General features: G+C 25.0%; 1 protein-coding gene across 1 annotated transcript in view; it reads right to left on the minus strand.

Annotated features, from left to right (window-relative positions):
- Positions 1 to 15819, minus strand: part of dpr1 (defective proboscis extension response 1) — a 363596-nt gene that overhangs the window by 286696 nt on the left and 61081 nt on the right. Inside the window, exon 2 of the mRNA XM_011507721.1 lies at positions 9185 to 9366. Coding sequence (XP_011506023.1) covers positions 9185 to 9366 — 182 coding nt within the window. The remainder of the gene's footprint in view (positions 1 to 9184; positions 9367 to 15819) is intronic.

Below are 15819 nucleotides of genomic sequence, written 5' to 3' on the forward strand. Positions count from 1 at the left end.
GCGGGGGGGGGGGGGGGGCAGAAATGTGGACGAGTATAGGATAGATTTATTGTTTAGCAACAAATACCCGGGTGTCCATCTTCCGGCCAATGCCGTCGAACAATATGATAGCCTGGCTGCAGTTCTTCCCCACGGGCGACCCTGGGATTTCCAGGGATTAGATAGCGGAATTATAAATCGCTGACATTTTCGAAGCGATTATCCTCTGTCTTTCTCGTTCTGTTTGTTTGTTTTTTTTTTTCATTACTGTGAATATTTTTATTTCTTTTGGATGCGAGTGGCGCTGCTAGTGACTCAATCGACTTTCAATTTTTTCATGTCTCGGCGAGAGTTTCAAGTTGACTATTAAGAATGTGGTTGTTGAAGGAAACGATAACTTACGAAAATGGACGATGTTTATTATTTTCATTTGCAGATATCATAGCCGAGAGTATATCCGAATATTCTCTGACTATGAAATGGATTGCTGGGATATATTTATCGATTATTTATTTATTGATTAAAGTATAAAGCATAGACATAAATTGAAAGTTTTTTTTTTTTTTTTAATGACTTGTACACGATGATATGGCACTGTTAATTAATTGATTAAAAATTGAATATGTTGCTTATAGTAATATTATAACTATGTATTTTACTTTTATGTTAATTTATTTTGTACTTTTTTTAAAAATTTTATTCAACAATTTTATTAAACTTAGTTTAACAGGAAGAGTTAATTATATTTTATTCTTTGATTTAGCCCGAGCATTTATATAGGATATGGAAGGCTATTTATACTTATTTTATTATTTTTCCAATTATTTATGCATACGATTACGAAAAAAAAAGATAGATAATTTCATTACTTATGAAATTTGTTTGTACTAATGCTTAACTATACAGCACGTCTGTCTTTTTATGATTTTCAAAATTTTATTTACAATATATATATATATATATATATATATATAAATATGCATAATAAGTAGCAGATGAATTATGATCCTTTTTTTTATTATAGATGACTTTTATTAAGTGATAATAAATAATTTATCGTTTCAAAGATATTTATTATAATTAATTTTAATATTTTACCGTTGATATTTTAAACATTTCGAAATTACGATATTTGTTGAAATTAAATTTTAATTTACTTTAATTTATGAATGAAGATTGAACATACAATAGGTCCAATTGCCAAATGTAAAAGTAAAAAATACTTTGTTATTATTGATTGTATAAATTCTAGTCCTCAAGATCCTAAATTTACACACTATTGCATCTCATATTGACGTCCAATAATTTATTCTCATGTAAGAAAAATATTACAATGAAAATATAGATATTCCTTTTTACTACCTCAACCTTCGAATCCCATAGGGATGTGGACATGACGTGACTGATTTCACTAAAAATGATGTAAATACATTTATTTTACGTACTTTGTCAGTGAAAGATCTTTCTGAGAAAAGTAGATGAAAGAAAAGTTTTTGTTTTACCTACATATGCACAAAATCGTGATTATATAAGGAGGAAATTTCCTTAGTTATAAACATAATAATATTAGTTAGTCAGATCAATCGTAATATACAATTACAGTAGTAATATATAAGTTTAATAATATGAAGTTTTTACAATTATATTCATACAAAATATGATATGAGTTTACTTTTATGTCTTCCAGGTCAAAATTCATTTTTATAACATTTTTTAAGATTGTAATATTATTATATAAATGCAATCATAAGTAAATGTATTTCTTATTATATAACAGCTCATTTAAAATATCATAGTTTTTCAGTATCTTTGAACTATTTTTATAAATAATTGATCCATAAGTCATCAGAATTTCATTACATAATTTTAATTAGTTATATTATAATAAATATAAATTATATAAAACAATGAAGAAATTTATATAATTTAGATACGTTTACTATATGTTTTTATTTAAGAAAGAATGGCTCATGTATTGGAAAAAATTTTTTTTTTTATTTTCTTACATTTATAGTGTCTTTTTGGAAAAAATCATAACATTGATGGTCAGGAATTTTTGTTGAGATTAGTAAAGTGTAAGTAACATTATTATATACGTCAGTATTTTCTTTTAATTTATCTTGAAAACATAATATTATATTTTTGAAATATTAAATTATACATTTACTTTGTATAGATTAGATACAAATAAGTAATTTATTTTTACATGTTTTATGACGTAATATAAATGGACATGTAAAAAATGCGAAAATTATCAAACTAATCGTAATGTGCTGATTATTCAAATAATTATGTGGTTGTTTATATCTGACTTTGATTGTAAAATAACAAAATCTATTCACATTATATTATTTTTACTATACGATTTCATATATTGATATTTCACATTATATATTATAATTAAGCAATACTTTGTTTTTTAAACTTATTCTATCTGTTTACTCTATCGTTACTTTTCAAATTCAATGATAAGTTTCTCGTCATAAATGAGCTCGAAGAATATTTCTTTTTTTTATTGCAGCTATAATTTTTACTCCCGGATATCCACATCCTACATTCATTAAAATATATCTACTCACACAATGTTAATTCATCCATCCTCTTTATTCATAATTCTGCACTAGATAATTAATAAGGTCCTCGACTACTTCTACTCTGCATAAGATATAAATATTTTCAACAGTCGCGTTGCTGAAAGCAAGACCGTATCTCGCCTCATTAGACTTGTGGCCCTTTCATTTTTCTCCGACAGTCGCAAATCGCCAAAAATATATGGAGCTAATTTTTCGGGATCTCATACGCAGTTTTATTTCAAGGATATAAATTTTGCTACTATTCTATTCGCAAAATGAAGGGATTTTAAGTGGATTATAGTTTATCCTTAAAGCAAACAGTTTGCGCAGGGAGAAACATACATAATTATTTTTGTATGAGTTTGTATAGTAAGAGTATAAAACTCCATGCAGTAAAAAAAAAACGATATAACGACACAGATGACTTAATTTTCCATACCACTAATATTATAATGCTGTTAGTTAGTATGATTCGATGCATTACCATTACCGATGAAATTGAAAAAGCACTGTAAGAAACAAGAGCTGAAGAAAATAATAGAGTAGTTAGTTTTCTGGAATGCCAAGAGATGTATCTTAATAGATATGGCGATTAAATATTTACAGATGAAAGAACGAAAAAATATAGGAAATGATCCTAGAAGATTATTTTAGTTCCATAGAATGTATTTCCAAAATATTTTTCTTTAAGAAATATATATAAAAATTGGATCCTTGGAATGAAAAAAAAATATAGCAGTATAAATGTAACTGTATTTATTAAGAAAATTACAGATTAATTTAACAAATAATGTACATTTATGTGTATAAGTATAGTACTAATTGAACTCATAATTTATGGTTTTTTTTTTAACGAATAATTAAAATATCTATGCATATTTTTTAAAATTCGTTAGTAACGTTATTATTATAATTCATTTTGATATTACATGAAAGGGTACCTTTTTTTATTTATTTAGAATATTGATATTTTATTGTTTCAATAATTATCTTTAAAGTAAAATAAAAAACAATTCTTGGAATGGTTTTGAATTTTTTCATTACATAGTAAACAATATCATTTTAATTATAAATTTTTATGTTAATTTCAAATTTTATTTTGATACTCCATGTCAACATTATACTATCTATTTCAATTTTCTGTTAAAAAACTATTTTTATTTTCAGTCAATAGTTACATTGGGATTAATATTAAGTTTAAAGATAATAAATTAAATTATCATTCAATTAAAAATTTTTTTATATATGTATTCAATAAAAATATTTATGACTGTCCATCATTTTGTAATAATTAATTAGGTTTATTTAAGTCGCTGAGTAAATTATATTTCGACTGTATTACTTTCATTATGTGCTATCATAGGAAATTAAATAATAATATTTCTAAATACATAATTGCAATTAATTAAAGTTAATGGCAAAATATTGATATTTTATGGCCATGAACGTAATAATTACAAATAATATAGCCATTGGAGTAATTGTAACGAAGTACATTATCATTTACTACATTATTTGATATAAAAAATAAAAATCTTTTTCTTTAGGCATAAATGATTGATAAAATATGCCATTCGTACTGATTATAAACTTATTTCCATAAACGCTTAATTCCTTCAATGATTGTCATTGGCATTATTAAATTTAAGTTTTATATGTAAAAGTATGTCCATAAATTCATCTCTTCCTTAATTACATTGTTCTTACATTCTTAATTGTCCTTTTTTATTACAAAGAAATAAATTTCAGAGGATCTTTTGTCAGGACTATATTAAAATAACTAAAAAAATATTTTAATTATATAAGGCCGCTTTTATCAATCAATAAATATTACGTGTCTTCATTACTATGGTATCGTAAATATTTCTATATAGGGTAAATTATATAAAAATTATTTTATTTTTTATTTTTCACTGTCAATATAGGAATTTTAATATAGTTAAAAGCTTAAGTCTTTTATGAAAATTTACCATTTATTAAGTCACATAAAATGTATTTACTTATATAAGTATATTCTTACAGACTTATTTCATTGCGAAATGAAAATTCTATTTAATTGATCTGGATGCTAATAATATTGGAATTTTTTTTTCTTCATATAAACAGAAGAAATTTGTGATATGTCTAATATAAAAGATTATATTACTATATAATGTCAGTATAAAGTAATAGTACTTTAAAGTACATAGCTTAACTTAAGCAAGTGGATTTACCTCATTAGAGTATAAATTATTTAGCAATTTTGAAACATTTCAAGCAATTGATCTTTTATATATCCAAATAATAGTTTCCGGATATCTAACAGCATATTATAATAGTTAAGTTGTCCGATAATGTACTTTCTGTGCAATTTTAACTATTAGAATTTGTATCGTGTCGTTAACTAATACAAAAAATTGTGGAAACTTTCATTTGAACTTTTATCTATTATATTTAATTAAGATAATTATTTTGCTTCAATGGCTTGTAAAATAAAAGAACAGATTCATTCTAATTATCGTTACAGTGTTTTTTTGTTCATCCTTTCTATATAAGGATTTAATTAATGTACAATAAGCTTCAGAAATTCATAGATAATTAATTATCGACGAGAAAAAAGGAATAAATTTTTACTGGAAAACGTTTTAATTGAATACGTCACGAAGAAAAGATGAGATATACACTGTAGTGCTTTTTTTTATATTCTTCATCTTTTTCTATTAGTATCAAAGCATATATATATAGTTCCTTCATTCAAGTATTTGTATATAGCCAAGTGTTATGGGAACTTTAAAAAAATAAATTAATCCCTAGACATACCTGTTAAAAATCAATGTTCAGTAATTTCTTTAATATTCATTTTATTAAAAATGTCTTAAATATTCATTCTAGTTAACATCAAGTAGCAATCGATATAATAAAATTATTAAATCTTTTAACGATTACATTCAAATTGAGGATATATAAATTATTAATTCAGAGCTATACTTTTTTCATTGCTTAGATATTTGAATTTACTTTGCTTTAATTTCAAATATTATTACTATTATTCACTGTTATTTCTCTCTTGTTTTCCATTAAAGAATTATAATTATAAATTTATATATACATATTTAAATTAATTTAAATTTATTATTGGATTCGAGATTTGTAGAATACAGAATGTATGTCGGACCAATTCCGATATTCATATGTTAGATAATTATTAGTTGATTATATTTTCACGCACTGTATTAATTGAGTTTTCCAGTAGTTATGGAAAATCACTATTGTTCATAGATAATAATTGCATCATCTCTTGTAAATTTATTAATTCAATTGAAAAAGAAACTTTGTATACTGTTATTATTCCTATCGATCTCCCCCTGTTTGTGTTATATTCTTCTATCCATATTCTCTCATTATTATACCATAAAAAATACATATTTTGTAAGAAAAAAATAATTGTAACAATAATGTGATTGGAAAGATAGTATTTATTAGATAAATACCAATAGAAACAATATCGGTAGAAATAACAGAGTAGAATTTTACTTGTAGTTCATCAAATTTTATCACATTTTATTAGTATTTACAACTATTTTGGAATAAAGTCTAAACGAATTAGCATAAATCGCATTTATCGATAAAACATAAAATATTCAATGGAGTATATTTTCAAAAACATCGCGTCCTACAAAAGAAGCTTTAATGACTCGTCGTCTTTCGTTTTATCGGATATCCTAAAACTATACTTTAAACAATCCAATTAGTATTTAAACATATTTGATATAAAGAATAATATAGTTTACATAGTTAAAGTTTAGTGGGCACAATAGGAGTAAATTAGTAAAAATATTGTTATTATTATGATATTCATCTTATAGCAATATATATTACAATAATGCATTTTAAATTAATTATTAATCATTTGGTCCCATAAATAATGGATTATATTTCAAAGATAATATGCAATATACAACTATAAGGAGAAATATGATTTTTCATAATCCTATAAGCTTCAATATTTTATATTATGTAGTAAACAATTCATGTTGTAAATTTATATTTATATGCCTACTAAATGTCCCTTATTAACTTTCCCATTACTTTAATCACTTACGGCTATATATATTTTTTATAAAATATGACCAGCACCTACTAATTACAGCTGTAATATGTATAAGATGTTAATTAAGAGCAGTTGGTCGAGTGAGAGCGAGAGAAATAGTGTGAATAATGCGCCTAAAGGAGTCGAATATCAATAGAAGGATGTAATTGGAAGGCACCACAGGTCATTTTAATTTTGAGGCGTCCGCATGTGGTGTTGAAAAAATCATTTTTGAATACGCGTGACTTAATTTATATCTACGAACAGTGTTTTCTTCTAATTAATATACGAATATTTAGCATTTTAATTTAGAATACAAATGGAGTTTATGCTCATTGATGTATCCTTTTTAGTCTGTAATGAATAATAAACTCCACCAAAATTGAGTATATAATAATAATTAGTTTATCAATAATTATTTATTGATGTATTACAATTCATTTCGTTCAGAGCTGTAATTTATACATTTGTGCTTTGATGCAATGCAATGCATTAGTATTATACAACAAATTCCTATATTTATCATTTAAAACAAAATCTCATTAATATTATTATACGAGATAATTGGATGTAAGTCGTGATTTATAAATGGATTTACTATGTACAGTTTAAAATTTAAAATAATTGAAGGTTGCTTAAAAACAAAATTAAATATGATGAATTGTTTCAATAATGAATAATAATAGACACTTTTTTTTTATATAGAATATAAAATATAATATATAAAAATATCTAATCCACATTACGAGTTTTGAAAATACATTTATTTTATTGAAATAAAGAAAACAAGGATGTGCAATATAATGTTCTGCAATTATGATTATTGAATATTAGTAAGTCGAACATAATAGTAAATATTAAGAGTTTAAATTACTTAAGATTTAATAAACACGTGAATCAAACAATTGACCTGTCGTAATGACTGCCCTGTCATAATATCTAATTAACGTTCAGTCAGTTGAGATATTGAAAAATATCTCAAGTCCCCATTTCTTTACAGTTACTTTAATTCCTCAAAAATTGTACGATTGTCGTCTATATGCATATTGCATGTATACGTGTATGGGAGCCATAGTGGCTACAGTGGATCAAGGCTGCCCGAAAACCACAGCTTTGCGGTCTTGTTAACTCTCTGGTGCAGTCAGAACGTAGTTGCAACTAAATTGCTCGTGAATTCTTCGCTAGTGCAAAAAATAAAAAAAAAAAATAAAAAAAAAAATAAAAAAAATACGATTAGAAAAAAGTTTTTTGTTATTTAGCTGTAAGCTTGTGAACGATTTTCTTTTTTCCTATTTTTTATTTTTCATTTCATTAAAGATGTTCGTGGATTAAGTGTTTACATGTAAACCTGCGAACGACAACCAAGCTTACTTATTTTTGAGCTTGACAAGTTCACTAGAAAATCGATTGCTGGTTGATTGTTCCATTTACTATTAAGTAATTTCTTTTAAGTTTTTCAGGCACTATTTTTGACAGAAATTTTTGGACAAATATCTTTGTAAAAGAATATAGAGTTAAAAATGAAATTTAATATGAAAGAAATTTCAATTAAAACGGAAATAGACTTTTATTTTAGTATGTATCTATTATACACGTAGAATAATGAAATTACCATACTAACTTATATTACAAGTAATAATTAAGACATTCTTTTAAACTTTTAATTGATAAGAAGGTTAATTTTAAAACATTATTATTATTTAGTGAAGGTACTTTTAATAAATCAGTCAGGTTACAATTCGTCTATTTAAATGGACATTTATTCTGTGTATGCGTATGTATATTAAAGCAGATAATAATAGAAATAGTGCATATTTATATTATTTTCTATAATGCTCAATTAAAGCCATTAATTTAATATAAATTATTTCTATTTATTATTATTATATATATATATATATATATATATATATATATGTGTGTGTGTAATTTGATATGATAATATAAGTAATTAGCAGTATTATTCAAAGATTAGAAATGAAATTTCACAATTTTTATTAATATAAAATATCAAATATATTATTATAATTGCCATGATAAATACTAGAGGATGTAGAAGCACATTTATTCAATGATTTACGTAATTATTTAAATATTTTTTTATTCAATATACTCGATATTTTTCTATTAAAAAGTAGTTACTTTAAGATAATATAATAAAAGTGAATAATAAAAGCCCATATAATAACTGTTTAATAATTTAAATATCATTTATTAAAAAATTTAATACTATTATAGCGATAGTCTCGAAATATTGATAGTTCACTAGTGACGATCTAACGTAACGATCCAGAGTAATTTGAAGAACCAGAATGTTATTTGTAATGTGATTGCTGCATTTAGACATAAATTCTTACAACATTTTTTCTTCAATTAAGAACCGAGAGTCATCTACGCTACAATATTTCAGCAAATCCATAAACAATTGACTGATAGTGCAATTTATATACGCGCCTGATAGAAAAATCCAATTTGTTAGTCAGTGATGAATGTATTCTTCAAAAAAGTAAATCCTTTTGCCAATGATGAAACGAATCGAAAGGCGGATTTGAAAAAACTTTACCTCTTTATCGCCTAGCTGATAGACTCTGCAATGCAAAAAAGCCGTTTGACCAACGGCGATCGTGACGTTTCGAGCGACGTTTGTCTCAAATTGTGGCCAGCCGGCAGTATTCTTCGTCGCTGTCATAACCGACGTACCACCGATGCCGTTGCCCAGAAACCTGTGATCCCGCGTGAAAGCTCCTACAATCAAAAGCGAAACAAAATCTGTAAAATTTACTGCTTTATCCGTTAGAGATCAAATATCGATGTAATAGCTGTATTTAAAAAAGGAAAGAAAAAAAAAACAAAGAAAAAAAAAAATAATATTTTTTTTATCCAGAAGGTCTTTTGGTAATATTGTACAATTATTTTCAAATACGATAAAACAATTTAAGAACATAATTATTAGCTTTATTTATGATTAATGGAAAACTTTTGACTATTTTCGCGTATAATTCTTGTAAAATATTAATTCGCATTGATTCGATATGAATCAAACATAACACGAAAAAATAAATATTGAAGTGGTTAGATAGCCGACTGACAGATATTTTTTATTTTTTATTCTTTTGCTTCGTATTTTGTCATATCATGCTATGTATTAGGTATATCTATTGTTTTTTTTTTTTTTTTAATTGATATGAGAACACAAAAACTCAGTTTACAAAAGACATTTACTAGCGAAGTTGTTTGGGCTTGAATAAAGTTGAGTACATTATCATTATTACATTAGAATGTTGGATAATTCAAAGAGTTTTTGAAATAATTAATTATATTAATCTGAAATCCAAATTTTTTCAATTATCAGGCATGAAAGTTACATAATGATATATTTACTTTACTAGATGCATATCACAGGAAAGATGATTAGTAGAATTTTCAACAGAAATGCTCTGTTACTTCAATACATAATAATTCAGAAAATTGAATGAAAGTTAAAGTAATTATAGTTGTTTGAAAATGATTTGACACCAGTTACGTGACTTTATAATTAGAAGTAGAAGTTTTCACTTATGAAAATCAACCTAATTCACAGTCGACCCAAATATCGCTCGCCTCAAAATATGATTTACTCATTAGAAAGTTGCATTCAAATCTAATAAGCCTTCGATTCACATTCTTCGTTATATTAATATATAATTAAACTATAAATATAGGCCATAATGCAGCATATCAGTAGATTACGTTAAAAGAAAAACATTATGTTATATTGTTAAGTAATTGTCATTTTGTATTTGAAATAATGAATATAATGAAATAAGTTAAAAATAAAATATGATAAAAAAAAATAAATATAAAATAAATATGAAAATATAATCGTAATTTTTTCATTTGTGACATACACATGCAACATTGTGTAATCAAAGTACTTGCAGTGATGTAGTCCAATGATTTTTATTTCAACGAAATAGATTTGAAAACAGTAAACATTAAATAAAAAGTATATACTACAAAAGTACATACACATTTATTATTTGCATATCAATAATTTTATAAAGACCTAAATTAAATAACAATTTCAAATACATTAATTCGTTGAATATTTTGAGAATTTTGTAACTCATAATTATTTGCCTTTGTATTACAAGTCATAAATATTCAAAATATCACTATTTCCATGATAATGCTTACAGTCATTAGTATTTTATATTTTAATATAATATAGCTAATTTCATGCTCTAATTCAAGCTCGTATTTTAATTTATTATTCAAACCAACCTTGAATTGCTTGAAAATACAATAAAATTAGTAACAAGTGAGAATAAAGGGAGATAGAGAGCATTGATGCTTAACGAAAGAGATATGTCAATACAGAATGTAAACTAATTGCCAGAGTGACTGTCTCCTTTAAAGTTATTCCTTGTGTCATTAGTAAAGATTGAAATGTACAGAGGCGGGTTCAAGCTGATTAGAGACACTCCGGACAGCGACGAAGTTAAAACCACCAGGAAGGCAACCTGATCCACCATTTCCGCGTGATGAAGATCATACTTGCCCAGGGTTTATCGCGACACATAAACTAAATGTAGTGCGGAAATAGATACAAGACTTTCGAATATTAATTTTAAATTTATTATATATTCGCTTAGCCACTCGATCTTGCAATGAAATATACTATGTTATGCGCATTTTTCGGAAATCGTCTACATTAGTATTAACTATCCGACACAACTAGATAAATAACAATAAATAATTAATGGTGTTAGCGAAACTAAGCTGACGTGTTAATTGTAACTATTTAGAAATGTCAATAGGTAATGCAGTCTAAGCAAAAAAATTTAAAAAGTCGCCATTTCACAGTTAGTATTGGGATAATTTTTTTTTTTTTGAAATTTATTAACCATTTAGGATACATTGATCCTTAATTGGAAACATTTTTATCAAGTTAATATTAGTAATCTGATTATAATAATATATTAATAATGAGAATTTTATTATTAGCTGAAAACATTTTCAATTGAATAGTTTTAAATGATGTAGTATTTACTTTTAAAGATGCGCTACTATGTAAATGTGTATTATATATAAATTCAGCATAATTTTAACATATTTATATTATGAATTTTTATGAATTAAAATATTTTTGACGTTATACTACTTTTAATATTTAATAGTAAATTTCAGCATTTATCTTATATGAACGAATGATATTCAAGAATGACACACTATACATTACTTTTAGTAAAAATATTTATATTATTTTCAAATTATTACACACACACGCGCACACACACACACACACACAAAACAATAATTATGGTATAATAATGATAATGATAATAATGATATATAATAATGATAATAATAATAATAATAATAATAATAATAATAATAATAATAATAATAATAATAATAATAATCATAATAATAATAATGTTTTACTTTTTTAATGTAAATACTCATGTTATATACTTCCATATTTATTCATTGAATTCATCTGTAGAATTTATATTAGGTTCAATTTTATTTAACAAATATTTTTGAACTTCATATTTAAAAAGAATGTACATTTATCAAAAATTCTGGATGATGAAAACAGGGAAAAGCGAAGAATTTAAAAATTGTGCGATATTGAGAATTCTAACTCGTGAACAACGTGCGATTTACTATAATACAACTACTGAAAAAAAAAGAGTATTTCAAAAATATCACTTATTTTATTTAAACGACTAGGAAATTTTTCGTTACCATATACAATTTCATATTATTACCGGAACCTTAAAAATTTTCAAATAAAATCGAAGTATTGTCAATTACAATCGTTTGTTACAATAAAAATTGATTTATTTTATATTATATTATATTATATTATATCTATAATACTTCAATCAATGTTATTTTATTCTAAGACTAAATGGAATACACAATAATAATATTGAACTATTTATTACTTCACAATTCCAAGAATAATTATGCAAATTTGTTTTGAACATTAGTTGTTCAACCTATTTAATTAAAAGCAATTTCGTAGCATGAACGAATAGAGTCAAATTAATTATATTAGTGTATCGAATATTATATTTATCGGTAAAAGTGAAAATCGAGTTATCATTCGTGATAAGCAATAATGAAGTCTCAGTCGAAAAATCATTGACGACATTGCCCGGAGGGTTCACTTATAAGATCATATCCTGATAATTCGTTCATACTTCACTTAAGGCGTCGAAGAGGAGACGAAGAGACGGATATCAAATTAGAATATTCTTCGTTTCAATAATCATAAACTTCAGTGATTATATAGATCTTGTCAATATGTAGATGATTTACAATAAATTATTATTATTTATTTGCCAATTTCGTCAAATCTTCGGAGTTTATAATTTAATTTTTCTCTTCCATAAATAGAACGATGATGTTCTTGTATTTCTTACCGTTCATTTGATAAATTACATTGATTAAATCACTTGATTAAATAACAAAAATTAAATTTATTAAATTAATTAAAATCGTATGAAAAAGATCAAATTCGTTGATTAAACCAAATTGATATCACAGAAATCCACTCGAACAATTTATAACATACTAGCTTCCCCTGTAAAAAATTAATAATTACAATACTAAAAACCAATCGCGATTAAATGGACGTATGAGTACAATTTAACGGAAACATAATTTGTGAAAGTATTAATATTTATAAGAAATTTATTAATTGGGATAGTATATTAAATAAATATCGTAGATTGCATAATATCGTTAAATTAAAAACAAGCACTGTCGATATAAATTCCAAATCCACGTCAAACAATAAATAGCATAATTGCCTAAGCTTTACTAATATTTTCATGCAAATTAATCGCTAATACCAAAATCAATATAGTGCAATGTACCGGAAAATGTTAAGTCGTGTACAGACGCGTATACGATACGTAGTTTCGAAAATTTAGAGTCAAATTGCAGTGTAGACTCGTGCCAGAAGCTTCGCATTCATTTATGGTTGATAATATTATCGGTATTGGACAATAATGCAGATGCATTTGATATTCGTGTAATTGTGCACAGTCGAATTACATCGTATCGTTCTCTCTCTCCCTCTCTCTCTCTCTCTCTCTCTCTCTCTCTCTCTCTCCCTCCCTCCCTCTCATTCGCTTTCCAGCTTAGTGTCCATTTCTCTCTGTCTTACTCAATGTCTCTCCCAATCTTTCCATCTTTCTCTCTTCTACTCGCATTACCTAATTCGACTTTACTCCCGCTACAATCTCATTATCTGTTTAGCAAACTATCTACCATCGATGGTAACATCGACGCCTACGCAGCCAAGCCCGAGATTTGCGGAAAGCGCGTGTTGCAATTTCGGTTGTGCGTCGAGGAACCTCGATCCTATCCTCCCTGGATTACTTGACGATACGCTTTAATTTAGCCGCTAATTGGAGATTTTACGTAGATAATCGAATGTAAACAATTCTATAAGGGAAAATCAGATGTTTATATCTTTATTTTATTACATTTTATTAAGTGTATTTTCTAATTTTATTATAATTTTTAAAATTCAGGTTGCGTTATGACATAGTGAAATTATAAATTATTATTTATAAAAATATGATTAAAATATTGAAAATTTGTTTTATTAAATTTATTGTAATACAAGTTTTTAGCCGAGTGTAGAACAGAAAATAAGATTATTAATTTCCTAATAATACAACTTTGTCTATATATATATATACATTGACTAAGTATTAAATTATTTTAATTATTTATTTATAATAGACATTTATATTCGACAAGATGATAAAGTCTCTGTAAATAAAATCTTTTTCATACTAATACAGCCGAAATTAGTATGTTTGAATGATTGATAAACTTTAACAATCGGAAATTATAATTATTAATTTAATTTCAATTTCCTGCGTTATGCAAATTAAGCATTATATTTATTTTCATTACTTAAAACAAAAAAAAATTTTTACATGAAAATTTAAATAAATAAACAAATAAACAAGTGCTTTTTGCAAAAACAATATTGAGAGTCTTGAAAACAAAGTTTATAATACGTATTCTATCTTAGTTCTTATTGATACTTGTAATAAAAATCGTTTATTTAAAATATGAAGTTTAATACCAATTTAAATATATATATTACTAACCTCAAATATTCAGAAATATTGTGAAAATTGAATTTATAAAAAATGATTTGAATATAGAGCCTAGATTACTTCATTCACAGATTTTCATGAATGCTTTAGCATTTGAAATTTTTATGTAGAACTTGGTAATAAAATCAAATGAAAAAATATATAATAAAAATGATATTATATATAATGTATATAGTTATTTAGTAATAATAATTTTAATTAAATTAGTAAATAAATTTATAATGGATAAACAATATTGAAAATTTATTTGCTGTTAATAGGACTTGGCATTAAAGGAAAATAAGAAGCAAACGCTCGCGTTTATTGCCGATATGAAATGTTCATAAAAGTTCTCAACTTTTAGATTAATACATTTTTCATCATTATTCTCCTTTATTAAAAATCTTTTTAACTTTGTAGAATAAAAATTATGAACTATTATTTCAAGTAACAAAAGTCGAGTTATGAAATTACGAAAACATAATTTATTTACATGGAATTTATAAGCATCTATTGCTTGTCTAAATCTCTATATAAATTATTCTTAGAGAAAGAAAGATATAAATCAACCTTTTAGTAAAAAATTATGAAACTTTTACTGTTGATGGTCCATGGAGATGAAATTATAATGGCTTATATTCTTAGCTGTAATATATGATCTTTATATAGCTAAGGCATCATCCTCTAGAACTTAGACATTGCTTCTTACAAAATGTAAGCTTTGAAAATTTTCAAGAGAAAAGGTACTTCACTTCTTGATTTAAGACTTGCTTATAGAAAGTTACATGATAATCACAAAAACATCATTAATTATGTTAAAAAATTTTACATTTTGTTCGATCGGAACTGATAACAAAGTTATAGTCGAAATTCCATTATAGAGTTAATTTTTAACGAATGCATTTTTTTTTTATTTCATTAGACTTAGACCGAAAATTTGAAAGGAAAGGTATCAACTATTTATGTATCTGATGAGAAAGCAATTAAAATTTAACCTAAAATCAATTTATCATTAATATACCAAGTGTATATATTATGTGAAAGTAGTAAAAAAAAAAAAAAATTCTTTAATGAAAAATAATTT

This window comes from Ceratosolen solmsi, unplaced genomic scaffold (assembly GCF_000503995.2).
Source record: "Ceratosolen solmsi marchali unplaced genomic scaffold, CerSol_1.0 scaffold1, whole genome shotgun sequence".
NCBI classification, from domain to species: domain Eukaryota; kingdom Metazoa; phylum Arthropoda; class Insecta; order Hymenoptera; family Agaonidae; genus Ceratosolen; species Ceratosolen solmsi.